The sequence below is a fragment of the Pongo abelii genome, chromosome 23 (genome assembly GCF_028885655.2).
Source record: "Pongo abelii isolate AG06213 chromosome 23, NHGRI_mPonAbe1-v2.0_pri, whole genome shotgun sequence".
Lineage (NCBI taxonomy): Eukaryota > Metazoa > Chordata > Mammalia > Primates > Hominidae > Pongo > Pongo abelii.
The window spans coordinates 44,046,961-44,059,811 of NC_085929.1; the positions used below are offsets into that span (position 1 = coordinate 44,046,961).

General features: G+C 54.1%; 1 protein-coding gene across 4 annotated transcripts in view; it reads right to left on the reverse strand.

Annotated features, from left to right (window-relative positions):
* CARD10 (caspase recruitment domain family member 10) overlaps positions 1-12,851 on the reverse strand; it is a 56,601-nt gene that overhangs the window by 27,444 nt on the left and 16,306 nt on the right. For 2 of the 4 annotated variants that reach the window (XM_054543390.2, XM_054543391.2), the window contains exon 3: positions 987-1,124. In XM_054543390.2, coding sequence (XP_054399365.1) covers positions 987-1,124 — 138 coding nt within the window. Of the gene's footprint in view, positions 1-986; positions 1,125-1,983; positions 2,522-12,851 lie in introns of those variants that run through there. The other 2 variants (XM_024240159.3, XM_054543389.2) reach the window with 2 other exon arrangements.

Consider the following 12,851-nt stretch of genomic DNA (forward strand, 5'->3'; position numbering starts at 1 on the left):
CAGAATTCAAATGGGCCCTTACACACTCCTGGTAGGAGGTATGTTGATTTAACAGTTAAAATACACAGACTCTTTGAGAAATTCTTCTCAGAACCTCTTCGCCTGAGACGCATTTGCACAAGGACGCACATACAAGGATGTTCCCACATCGTTGTAATAATACAAAACTGGAAACCTAGGTATCCATCAACTGGAAATGGGTTAAATGAATTATGTCCTAACTTCACTAATGAACAGTATGCAGTCACTTAAAACAAGTGTATGTAACAGAGGTGAAAGAATCACTAAAATCAGCTGTTCTAAGAAAAAGCAAAATACACATGTAGGCGTGTGTGTGTGTGTATGTGTGTGTGTTTTTTATATAAAAAAATTCAGCTGGGTGCAGTGGTTCACGCCTGTAATCCCAGCACTTTGGGAGGCCGAGGCAGGCGGATCACGAGGTCAGGAAATCAAGACCATCCTGGCCAACATGATGAAACCCCATCTCTATTAAAAATAAAAATACAAAAATTAGCGGGGCGTGGTGGCTCATGCCTGTAATCCCAGCTACTCAGGAGGCTGAGGCAGGAGAATCGCTTGAACCTGGGAGGCGGAGGTTGCAGTGAGCCGAGATCGCACCACTGCACTCCAGCCTGGTGACAGAGCAACACTCTGTCTCAAAAAAAAAAAATTCAAAGTCACCTGGAGCCTCTGTATTTTTTTACATAAAAAAACTATACATCTGTGTATGACAGACATATGTCTGAAAACTATCAGGAAGAAAGAGCCATCTTAAGCATGTGGCTCTGAACTTGGAATAACAGCACTAGCAACCAGCCCCACCCTCAGCCTACCATGGGGCCCTGGGCAAGCCCCTTCAGCCTCTCCATGCCTCAGTTTCCCTTACTGTTCAACAGGCATAGTGGGAGCGCCTCCCTAACAGGGATGGGGAAAGGAGCCTGTGCACTGGAGTCCGAGGTGCCAGCATCCACCGCAGATCCACTCACCGAGGATCATGGAGCAGCGCTGGGCGGGTTCCTGGCCCGTGAGCAGCGTGAAGTGTTCGGGGTAGTAGAACTCCAGGGCTTCCAGGAAGGCCTCATAGCCTCTCTTGCCACGGCAGCGCAAGATGTCCATCAGGCGCCCTAGAGAGTAGTGGGGGGATGTACCCAGGGTCTAGGGGAGGGCCTCCCCAAGTGCCTGGTTGCTTCTGCCCCCACCATGCTCCAGGCCCACGTTCCCCAGATTTTTGAGCCAGTGACACACACAGAGGCCTGTCCCAACACATCAGGGAAGAGAAGAGAGCCATTCTGCCACAGCCAGGGGAGCACATTGCCTCATGACTCCTGGGCTCCCAGAGCTCCCCAACACCCGCCATAGACACAGACGCCGGCCCGCAAATGCAGCCGGCCTTTTCAATGGCACAGAGAAGCCCCCTCTATCCCCAGAAGCAAAGAAAATACTTCTCCCATTGGCCATGCCTGAAATTCCACCATTAAAGACCATTCCATCACGCCTTTGTGAGCTCTGGTTCAAAGGCACACCCTGTGGGAGAGGGGACCCTCGTAAAGCTGAGACGGGTCTTGACACTTGAAAAAGGACTCCCCCAGAAGTGTATGGTGCACAGAGGAAGGGACAGACAGAACTCGGAGATCAAAGAGCGCAGGAAAGGTGCCAAGTCCACCGGCTGTGACCGGGAGGTCCCAGGCCCAGCCGGCCCTGGCAGCCACATCCAACCCTCTGCTCTAATGTGGACCCAGGAAGTGGGAGAGAACCCCAAGAGACAAAACTCTGACCCCGGTGTGGGCAACGCGGACCGCCAGGGCGCAGTGGTGGTTGGGGAGGAGGCAAGGCTGGTGGGCATATCCAGCCGGCCCACTCTACTGATGGCGGGGACCGAGCCCCAGGGCAGCAGAGCCCTAGCTTCGCGCTCCACGGCTGTGGGCGCTGCGCCCAAGGGCACGGTCGGCCCAGGTCGTGGCCCACTCGGGAACCGCGGCTCACCGGTGCGGTTGACGCGGCACGGGAAGCGGTAGGTGCTCAGCACCTCCTCCTCGTCCTGCTCGTCGATGACCCGGCACTGGCGCAGATACGGCGTGAGCTTGGCCGGGTTCAGGGCGCGAGCCAGCCGGTGCCGGACGCCCTCGATCCGCTCCCACAGCGCGTCCTCCTCCGCCTCGGACCCCGAGCCGGCCCCGGCCTCCTCCTCGGCCTCCCCCGCCTCCGCCCGGCCCGGCATGGCCGTGTCCTCAGGGTCTGCGGGCAAGAGGCGCACGGGGGTCGACCAGGGCGCCCTAGGGCTAGATGTGCGGCCAAGCACCCTCTGGGGCGTAGTCCGCAGACCCGCCGTCAGGGGCGCGCCCCTAGCTCCCCGCGACTCACCCCGCACGCTACAGCCGCCTCGGGCTCCCGGGTCCGCGCTCGGGCGGCGGCTCCGCCGGCGCAGGGGGGCGGTGCCCGTGGCGCCCACGGCTCCGCCCCCGTCCCCGCAGCCTCCTGGGCTGCCCGGGCCTCCCCACATCGCCGCCCGCCCCGGGTCGTGCGTCCGGCCCCCGGCCACCCCGCGCGTCCGTCCGCACGCCCTCCCTCCCGGCCGTCCGGCTGCGCCTCCCCCTGCTTCCTGTTTCCCGCCGGCTCTCCAGCCCGGCTCGGCGGGGTCCTGGCCGCCCGCCCACACCTGCCCGGCCTCTGGGCGGGGCGGGGGCGGGCAGGCGCGCTCACACCCCCCGCGCGCCGCGACACACCTTCCCCGGGCCACGCGCATCGTCTCCCCACGCTCACAGCGCGCCCGCCCGCGCGGGGCTAGCCGCTCACGCCTGGCGCAGCCCGCGGGCACACAACCTGGGCTTGCTCTTCCCGGGTCCCCACATACACTGCAGGCGCCGGAGCTTCCCTGGAGCGCGAGACAGCCCCGGGGGGGACAGCAATGGGCAGAGGTCATGGGGGCCTTCTGCAAGATGGGGGTCTGAACCTGCAGGGCGGCACTGCCAACTCCCCTCCTACGCAAACTCCCGTGGCACTTGGGGACCAGGGACCCCACAATTCTCAAAGGGTATTCCTCCAGGTGTTGGTCCCAGAGATGCTGGGGGCGGGCTGTGACTAGCCATCCATACTCCCGCTCCCGCCTGGGAGGCCGGTGGTCTCTTACCATGATACTGGCCGAGTCTACAGAGTATCTGCTGGTGCATGCGATAATAGTCTCGCCATGCATTAGAAGCTGCCAGGTACCTGCTGCCAGGGAAGAACAGAGGAGGCACAACCGGTACAGGAAAGAGATGTGAGCTCCCTAAACGCCTTCCACAACTTCTGAATTAGATGCCGTGGACATATGTATTACTTATCCAAAGAATTAAGGTTTCAATCAATAAAGGCTCTGAAAAGCCCTGCTTAAATTAAGGCCGGGGGCGGTGGCTCATGCCTAGAATCCCGACACTTTGGGAGACCGAGGCGAGTGGATCACCTGAGGTCAGGAGTTCGAGACCAGCCTGACCAATATGGCGAAACCCCATCTCTACTAAAAATATAAAAATTAGCCGGGCTTGGTGGTGCGCGTCTGTAATCCCAGCTACTAGGGAGGCTGAGGCACGAGAATCGCTTGAACCCAGGAGGTGGAGGTTGCAGTGATATCGTGCCACGGCACTCCAACAGCCCGGGCAACAGAGTGAGACTCCCCCTCAAAAAAAAAAAAAAGGCCCAGCAGTAAAGAAACAGATTTAACTTTATATATCCTGGTGTCCTTTTCCAAACTTAATTAACCACAGCCTTTTTTTGGTTAGGTTTGTTGTACATTTGTTTTTGCTTTGGGTGTCACCCGTTTACATGCAGAAGAAATGCTTTGGGAGAATTGAATTCTAGTGCAAATTCCTCAATTCACAAAGGAGGAAGCAGAGCTCAGAGAGGGCAAGGAACTTGCCCAAATTCACACAGGGAGGCCACAGTGGGAACAGCCCGGAGCCCAGCCCCCCAGCCTCTGTCTTCTCCAAGCCCGGAGTCCAGGCACACACCAGGCCTCCCTTTCAATACGTCCTTTCCCTCTCTGTGGCCTTGGTTGCCCTTCCACGCAGAGCGGCAGCTCCTCCCACCAGCAGCCCTACTCCTCGTGAATATTTTTAACTTGGCCAGCAGAGCAGGATGGACGCCTTGGAAAATGAGGCTATGGTTAATTATTTTTTCATCAAGAAGCTAAGCAGGGCCTAAAGATAAGGCACAGAAGCCAAGAGGTCTCTGCAGATAAGTGGACAGAGAAGTGAGGGCACACTGGGTCTGAACAGGCAGGTAGCTGGGTACACTGAGCGCCCCTGGTGCCCGGCATTCCAGGGGAAGCGACAGAGTTCCTGTGGGTACCACTCCCACATTCACATGTACAATTATACAGACATGCACACGCACCATCACATACACATGCACACATACACACTCACCCACTGTGGGCATCAAGCCAGGCAGGAGGCAGACAGGGGCGTACCCACTTCCCCACAAACATCTGAGCCTCCTCATCTTTCCCCTGTCCCTGGGCGTCCATAACACCGAGTGTGCAAGCGTGTGATTAGGAACCACGTTCATTATTGTCCTCTTGTGAGTTCTGCTACATTCATTTTCTCTCTATAGCTATGCCAGGAAGGCGGGCGGGGACTACAGCAGGGACACAGAGAATCTAGACTTTGTACCAAGAGCCCTGGGTTCTATCGCGGGCTCACCACTATGAGTATTGTTCTTCTTTGAGTCTCCATTTCCCTGTCTGCAAAAGGCAGGCGGTGAGTAGTCCCAGCCACACCTACAAAGGCAGACAGTCCAGGAGCGGAGAGTGCCCTGGAGACCAACATTCAGCCTTAGCTGCATCTACTGGTACAAATTCCTCCCCCTCTCAACTTCTACATCTGAAAAATGGACAATAGTCCCCCATGTGCAGGGACTGCCTCTGAGTTGCAGTCTCTCCATATGTGAAGTGGGTACAGGAATGTCAGTCCTCTTCCCAACTCATCAAAAGGCATGCCTCCATGTTTCAAACCAGTCTGCGTCCTACTGCCTGTAGCCCCACTGGTCCAAGCCACACACGCCCCCACAAACTCCCACCCACAGTGCTCTGGGCTATGGTATGTTCTCCACTCTGCGGCCTTAATGATGTTTGTTTGGTTTGGGAGGTTTTTCTGAGACAAGGTCTGGCTCTGTCACCCAGCCTAGAGTGCAGCAGCCCAATCATAGCTCACTGCAGCCTTGAACTCCTGGGCTCAAGCAATCCTTCCACCTCAGCCTCCCACATAGCTGGGACTACACATATGCACCACCATGCCCGGCTACTTTTTTTACTCTTGGTAGAGAGGGGTCTTGCCACGTTGCCTAAGTTGGAAAGAATGATGGTTTTAAAAACAGAACAGGTTTTTCTCTGGCTTAAAACCTCTTAATGGTTTCCACCAAACTGGAATAAAATGCAAACTGCCTCCAGACCCTGCCGGCTCCCCCGCCTCCCACTTCCCACTGCCCCACTCGCTCACCAGCCTCATTCTGTTCCTGGAACCTGTCAGCTTTTTCCACGTCAAGGCCCTTGTCCAGCCTGTTGCCTCTGCTGGGACTGCTTGTCCCTCCACTCCTGGTATGGAGGGTTCCTTCTAGCTTTTCAGGTCTCAGATTAAATTTCCCCTCCCTTGATTCAGGAGCACCCCCCCCCCAGCAGGGAGTTCCTTACACCCCATCCAAGCCATTCTGTGCTACGTAGGGGCCAAAAGACAGCTTCTCCTTCTCCCTCTAAAGGTTTGCCGGAAATGCACTGACAATAGGCAGATAAATAGAAGAAAAAAAGCATAAAAAATGTATTTAACATGCATAGCACAGGGGAAGCATAGGAGAATGATTACCCCGTAATCCATTGAGGTCCAGACGTTTATATCTGCTTCTTCGCTGGGGAAGGGGAGACGGGGCTGTAGGAGTGAATGATTGTTAGGAGGCATTAATGGGCCTGGGAGGCAGACATTATCTCACAGATGATTTTCTTTGGAAATTGAATGGGACCGAAGAAGAAACACTCATTTGGGACAAAGTTTGTCTGGACTCTAGATGTGGTGTTTAATTTTCTCTTCCTCTGTGATATGAATTTTACTCTCCGGTTAATGAAATTTCAGGGAAGAGATCGAAAGCAATCGTGTTCCTCTTTGGGGGTCTAGTTTCTAGTAGATAAGGGAACTTCAGAGAACAGCCTCCTCCTGTGCTTTGGGAGAGACAGAGGATTGACAGGATGGGGGAAAGGTTGGCAGAGAGACCTCGAGGTTGCGTCTTTATTCGGCCTGTCAAAGCGCCTTATTTGGCAGGTATCACTTTCTGAGCCCCGAGAGCTATTTCCTCTCTATCTGACATTTTCCTGGTGCTTGCTTTGCTGCACCAGGAAAATGTCAGCAACCTGTGTGTTGCCTACTTCCATCCCAAGAACAGAGCCATCCTTGGCTAGCAGGAGTGAGCTGGAATGTTCCAAGAGTGGTGAGGATGAGGAGTGGAGCAGGGGAGGAGAGGAGATTGAAGGAGGATTGGAAGCAGGGCAGACAGAGCAAAGGCCTTGAAGGTCATTATGAGGACTTTGGCCTTCACTTTTCTCGGTAGTAATACTCTGCTATCATTCTCTTCCACAAATCAGCCACAAAGGCCATGGAAGCAGGGATCCACCTTTTTGTTCATTCCTTCAAGGATGCCCCTGGCCCAAGCAACCCTTCCGTTCATCTTTGTCGCCTCTGATTGCATCCAGAAATGTGGGTCTGGAGTTATCTAGTCCATAAGTCTGGATGCCTAGTGAACCTGTGCTCCCTGACCCAAGCCCCCAGCCCCCAGTCCCATCTCGCCTCCTCTGGCCATCTCTTTACTAGGATCAGGGTCTGGGCCGCATGGATCCCAGCACAGGATGTGGCACTCAGGTGTTCAGCAGGAGATGAGTGAGTGGGCCCAAGAGTGGGGAGAATTCCTTTGATGAGCTGCACTACACCACAGCCAGAACACCCAGGGTTCAAATTCCAGGACAACGTGTGCCTGTGATCTTGGTCAAGTTCCTAAACGTTTCTCTACCCCTCATCTGAAGGGCTCTAGCACAGCCTGAGCACAAGACAGATGCTAAATGCCCATCCTCAATTGATGTCACTTCCCCTCCCCATTGCCCAGTGTCCCCTGGGGCACCTTTACATAGCAGCCTTCCCTAGGTCCTATTCTTTTTTTTTTTTTCTTTTTTTTGAGACGGAGTCTTGCCCTGTCGCCCACGCAGGAATGCTGTGGCGTGATCTTGGCTCACTGCAAACTCTGATCCCTGAGTTCAAGCAATTCTCCTGCCTCAGCCACCCTAGTAGCTGGAATTACAGGCGCCTGCCACCACGCCCACCTAATTTATGTATTTTTAGTAGAGATGGGGTTCCACCATATTGGCCAGGCTGCTCTCGAACTCCTGACCTTGTGATCTGCCCGCCTTGGCCTCCCAAAGTGCTGGGATTACAAGCGTAAGCCACCGTGCCCGGCTCCCTAGGTCCTACTCTATGGGACTGGGGAGAGAAGGGGCTGGGGAGGCTATTGTGCCCAATCACAAGAGTCTAGGCTGAAAGGGTCCTTAAGACCTTTATTTTATAGCTGGGCCCGGTAGCTCACACCTGTAATCCCAGCACTTTGGGAAGCCAAGATGGGCAGATCACTTGAGGTCAGGAATTCGAGACCAGCCTGGCCAATATGGTGAAACCCCATCTCCACTAAAAATACAAAAATCAGCCGGGTGTGATGGCGGGCGCCTGTAATCCCAGTTACTTGGGAGGCTGAGGCAGGAGAATCGCTTGAACCCGGGAGCCAAAGGTTGCAGTGAGCCGAGATGATGCCACTGCATTCCAGCCTGGGCAACAGAGCGAGACTCTGTCTCAAAAAAAAAAAAAACTATTATTTTATACATATTGGGGAAACTGAGGTTGCAGTGGCCCAAGTGAGCCCTGGGTTCCTCAAGGCAGGGAAAGCAGAGCACAAGGAAGCGAGATAGGAACAGCCAAAGGGATGGTGCTGGCCCTCCAGTATCAGGTGACTGCATCTCCCTGAGAACCGGGGACTCCTGCAGGGGCCAGAGGAAGGGTGGCCCTGTCCCCACCTTCCCTTTTTCCCGTGGCCGCCCCCAGCAGCCTTGACAGCAAGGAGTAGAAATGCTGACCCACCTTCACCCTAATTCAGACCAATTATGGAGATGTATGCCTACTGCCTGGCCTTGGGCTGGGCAAGGAGCTGGGTTAGGCTGGGGATATCCAGGGATGGGGCAGGAAGCTGTGCCAGGAGGTGAGAGATGGGGCTGGGGCAGGCTGGGAAAAGACAGAGAAAACTGAAGCTGGGCTCCCCAGAGCTGGCTCCCATCTCTGAGTCTGTGCCATCCAGCCCCGTCCCTGCCCCTCTCTGTGCCTCAGTTTGCCCCTCTGCACCACAAGGTGGTTGGAGGGAGATGCTCACCCTAGCAAGCCGCCTGCATCTGAGAGAAGCTCCCAGGGGGCCACAGGACACAGCCAAGGGCGGCCATGGGAGCTCAAGCCACCCACCAGCATCTCCATGGAGGAACGCTGCCTGGGGCCCTGAATTCCAGAGAAGAGCCTGTGGAATCACTGGGGCTGAGTCAGAGGAAAGGGCGGGCCAGGGGAGCCACGGCTCTGAGTCACTGGGGCTCCACGGGCTGGCGTGCCTTCCTCTGCCGCCCACCCAACCACGGAGTCCCAACCATGGAATCATCCTGACCTGGATTCAAATCCCAGATCAGTGAGGTTGTGAGGTCATAACCCTGGACAGGACTGATGTGTAGAGACAACCATGGTTGTGTCTGATTAAATGAATGACTTTATGTAAAGTGCTTGGCACAAAGTTGGCACTCAGTGACAAACACTTCGCTCAGTAGTAAACAGTTTTGAGCACTTAACTACGCACCCAACATATGATGTACAAGCATTTTCCAGGGTTAGCTCCTTAAATCTTCCTAATAAACCCAGGAGGTAAATCCTCCTATTCTCCACACTTTTCAGGTGATGGAACAAGTTTGGTGAGGTCCTACAGTGGGCACGTGTGGACCTGAAAGGGAATTATCACAGATGTTAAGTGTGGGTAAGGGCCTGCCTTGCCCTGCCCCTCACCCTGCAGCCCAGGTTGTGACATTCCCCCACCTGCCAGCACAGTCCCCTGCCAGTCTCTGTGCCCAGCCCTGTTTGTTGCCCTGAGGACCCAAATGAATGGACCAACCCAAGCACTGCTTTGAGGAAGCAGGTTCATATCCAACCACTTTAAGTTGCTGGCAGCGATGAGAGAAGGAAATCCTCGACTCTGCCCAGGGGCATCAAACACTAAAGCAGAAGAAGAGGCAAAAGAGGAAAGGTGCTCCAGGCAGGAGGAACGGTCAGTGCAAGGGCCCAGAGCCCAGAAGTCTCATGCCAGGCTCCCACAGGGATCCTCGTCCTTCGCTTGCTTTAACTTGCACCGTTTCAGTCCTGTTCGTCCTTGTTCCCATGACTCAGGCGCCCCCCGCACAGGGGAGGAGGAGCTGGTGAGTGGGCCATCCCTGCCTGGAAGGCTGGTGAATAATTGTCCCACCGGGGTTCACACTATGGACTGTGCCAGGTGCCGAACTCATTCCATCTCACGCTACCCCAGGGGGCGGGGCCTGTGACTACCCCAGGTCCAAGTGAGGAGGCCCAGGCTCAGGTAAGGCCACTGGCAGAGCGCCCCGGTCCCAGCCAGCCACCTACGTCAGCCTCAACGCACTCTTGGGAGAATGAGCAGCCTCTGAGGCTGTGGAAACCCAAGTTGAAATCCCTACTCTGCCCCTCTTTTGTTACTGGACTTTGGGGAGTTGACACCTCCTTTCTTGGCCCCATTTTCCATCCCTGTGCAGTGGGGGCAGCCTGAATGAAAGGGAATGCAGCATAGCCTGGGGTCAGGAGCACGGGCTCTGGAGCCGGAGCGCCTGCATTCACACCCTCTCTCTGGGCCTCAGTCTCCTTAAGGGGAGGATAGGAGCAGTGTCAAATGACAACACGCTTAGTTTAAAGATCTAACTGGCTTTTAGGGCTGGGTGCAGTGGCTCACACCTGTAGTCCCAGCACTTTGGGAGGCCGAGGCAGGTGGATTGCTTGAGGTCAGGAGTTCGAGGCCAGCCTGGCCAACATGGTGAAACCTCGTCTCTACTACAATACAAAAATTTAGCCGGGTGTGGTGGCAGGTGCCTGTAATCCCAGCTGCTAGGGAGGCTGAGGCAGGAGAATTGCTTGAACCCGGGAGGTGGATGTTGCAGTGAGCTGAGATTGCACCACCGCACTCCAGCCGGGGCAACAGAGTGAGACTCCATCTCAAAAAAAAATAAAAAAAAAAAAAAAAGATCTAATTGCCTTTTATTTGCAATTCTAGAATCAGGCAACACCTCCCTCTGTGAAGTAGAAGGGAGATTCCAATAAGCTGAACAGAGGATGTTAGCTTTTTTATAGGCAGAGAGGTGCTAAAGAGGGCAGAGACAGAGAACGAAAAACGGAATGGTTGTTTCACAGTTGCTTTCCTTGTAAAGGGTTAGAGCAGAAAGGACTTCCTTAGGCCAGTGACTCAGGTTGACTGGAAGCTCCTGTTCTCTAGAGAAACAGACCCATTTCAAAGTTCAGTTTGAGTACGGAGCTCTTAGCACAAGTGACTCCTTTCTGATTTGGTCTGGTAGGATGGGCCTAGTACAGGAGGCTAGTCTGAAACAACGGCCTCCCATGCGTTTTATTTAACATCACCTACCGGATAGGGTTGTTCTGAGGACAGAATGAGTTAATACACATAAATAGCTTAGCACAGTGGCCTCCACATAGTAGGTGTTCAGCATAGTGTTGGCTGTTGTCATCTATGAGTATCTTATCTGCTGGGACAACCCATGACCAGCAATCAAGGCGGCAGCAAATTCTGCTCATTCCCCCCACCCCCCACCCCGCCACTCCCGTGCCCATCCTGGCCTAATTCCCGCACACCTGGCCCCAAAGACACCTCTGGACTAGCTCCACCCCTCTGTCTGGAATGCTTTTCCCTCCCCTTTCCTCATGCCCGGCTCCGAAACACCCTTTGGTTCTCTGCTCACAGGTCCTCTCCTCAGGGAGGTCTCCCTGCCCACCCAGTAGAAAGGAGGTCCTCCAATTATTTTATTTTATTTTATCTTATTTTATTTTATGAGACGGAGTTTCACTCTTGTTGTCCAGACTGGAGTGCAATGGTGCGATCTCGGCTCACTGCAACCTCCACCTCCCAGGTCCAAGCGATTCTCCTGCCTCGGCCTCCCGAGTAGCTGGGATTATAGGCACCCGCCACCACGCCCGGCTAATTTTTTGTATTTTTGGTAGAGATGGGGTTTCACCATGCTGGCCAGGCTGGTCTCAAACTCCTGACCTCAGGTGATTCACCCACCTGGGCCTCCCCAAGTGCTGAGATTACAGGCGTGAGCCACCATGCCTAGCCCTCCAATTAGCTTTTTTGTCTCCAGCCCCTATTTTTCACTTTGGTACTCTCATCAAAATCTCTCAACTCTTTTATGTATTTGTCCACTTCTGTCTCTATAGAATGTAAACCCCTGAGGGCAGAGGTGGTGTTCGCACCTCCATCGCTGCATCCCTAGAGCCTAGCTCAGTGCCGGGCGCGCAGCTGGTACTCCAGAGATATAGGTAGAATCAATGAATGAATAGTATGTAACAGGTTCCTAGTAAATCCCACACACTAAGCCTAGCTCATCAGTGACTGGCATACAGGTGCTCTCAAGAGATATGTGTAAAATGAATTAATTAATAGTATGAATTCGGTTCCCAATGAGTGGGCTCCCAGAGCGCAGGATAGGACCCTAGTGCCTGGGGCAATATAATAATTGCCAACATTATGGCTGGGTGAGGTGGCTCATGGCTGTAATCCCAGCACTTTGAGAGGCCAAGGCAGGTAAATCACTCAAGCCCAGGAGTCTGAGACCAGCCTGGGCAACATGATGAAATCCTGTATCTACAAGAAAAGTACAAAAATTAGCTGGGTGTGGTGGCACATGCCCATAGTCCCAGCTACTTGGGGGGTGCTGAGGTGGAAGGATGGCCTGACCCTCAGAAGCGGAGCCGAGATTGCGCCACTGCACTTGGGGCTGGGTGACACAGCAAGACCCTGTCTCATAAAATAATAATAATAGGCCAGGCTTGGTGGCTCATGCCTGTAATCCCAGCACTTTGAGAGGCCAAGGTGGGCGGATCACCTGAGGTCAGGAGTTTGAGACCAGCCTGTCCAACACAGTGAAACCTCGTCTCCACCAAAAATACAAAAATTAGTCAGGCGTGGTGGTACATGCCTGTAATCCCAGCTACTTGGGAGGCTGAGGCAGGAGAATCCCTTGAACCCAGGAGGCAAAGGTTCCAGTGAGCCGAGATCGCACCATTGCCCTCCAGCCTGGACAACAAGAGTGAAACTCTGTCTCAAATAATAATAATAATAATTGCCAACATTATGGAATGCTTGTTACATGCTAAGGAGCGTTCTGAGCACCTTTCCTCCCCACAATGAACTTGTGAAGCAGTCACTATTTATATTTATATATATATATATTTTTTTTTTTTTTTTTTTTTTTGAGACTGAGTCTCACTCTTGTCACCCAGGCTGGAGTGCAGTGGCGTGATCTCGGCTTACTGCAACCTCCACCTCCTGGGTTCAAGCGATTCTCCTGCCTCAGCCTCCTGAGTAGCTGGGATTACAGGTGCACCCCACCACGCCTGGCTAATTTTTGTGTTTTTAGTAGAGACGGGGTTTCACCGTGTTGGCCAAGCTGGTCTCAAACTCCTGACCTCAGGTAATCCACCCGCCTCGGCCTCCGAAAGTGCTGGGATTACAGGTGTGAGCCACCGTGCCCGGCT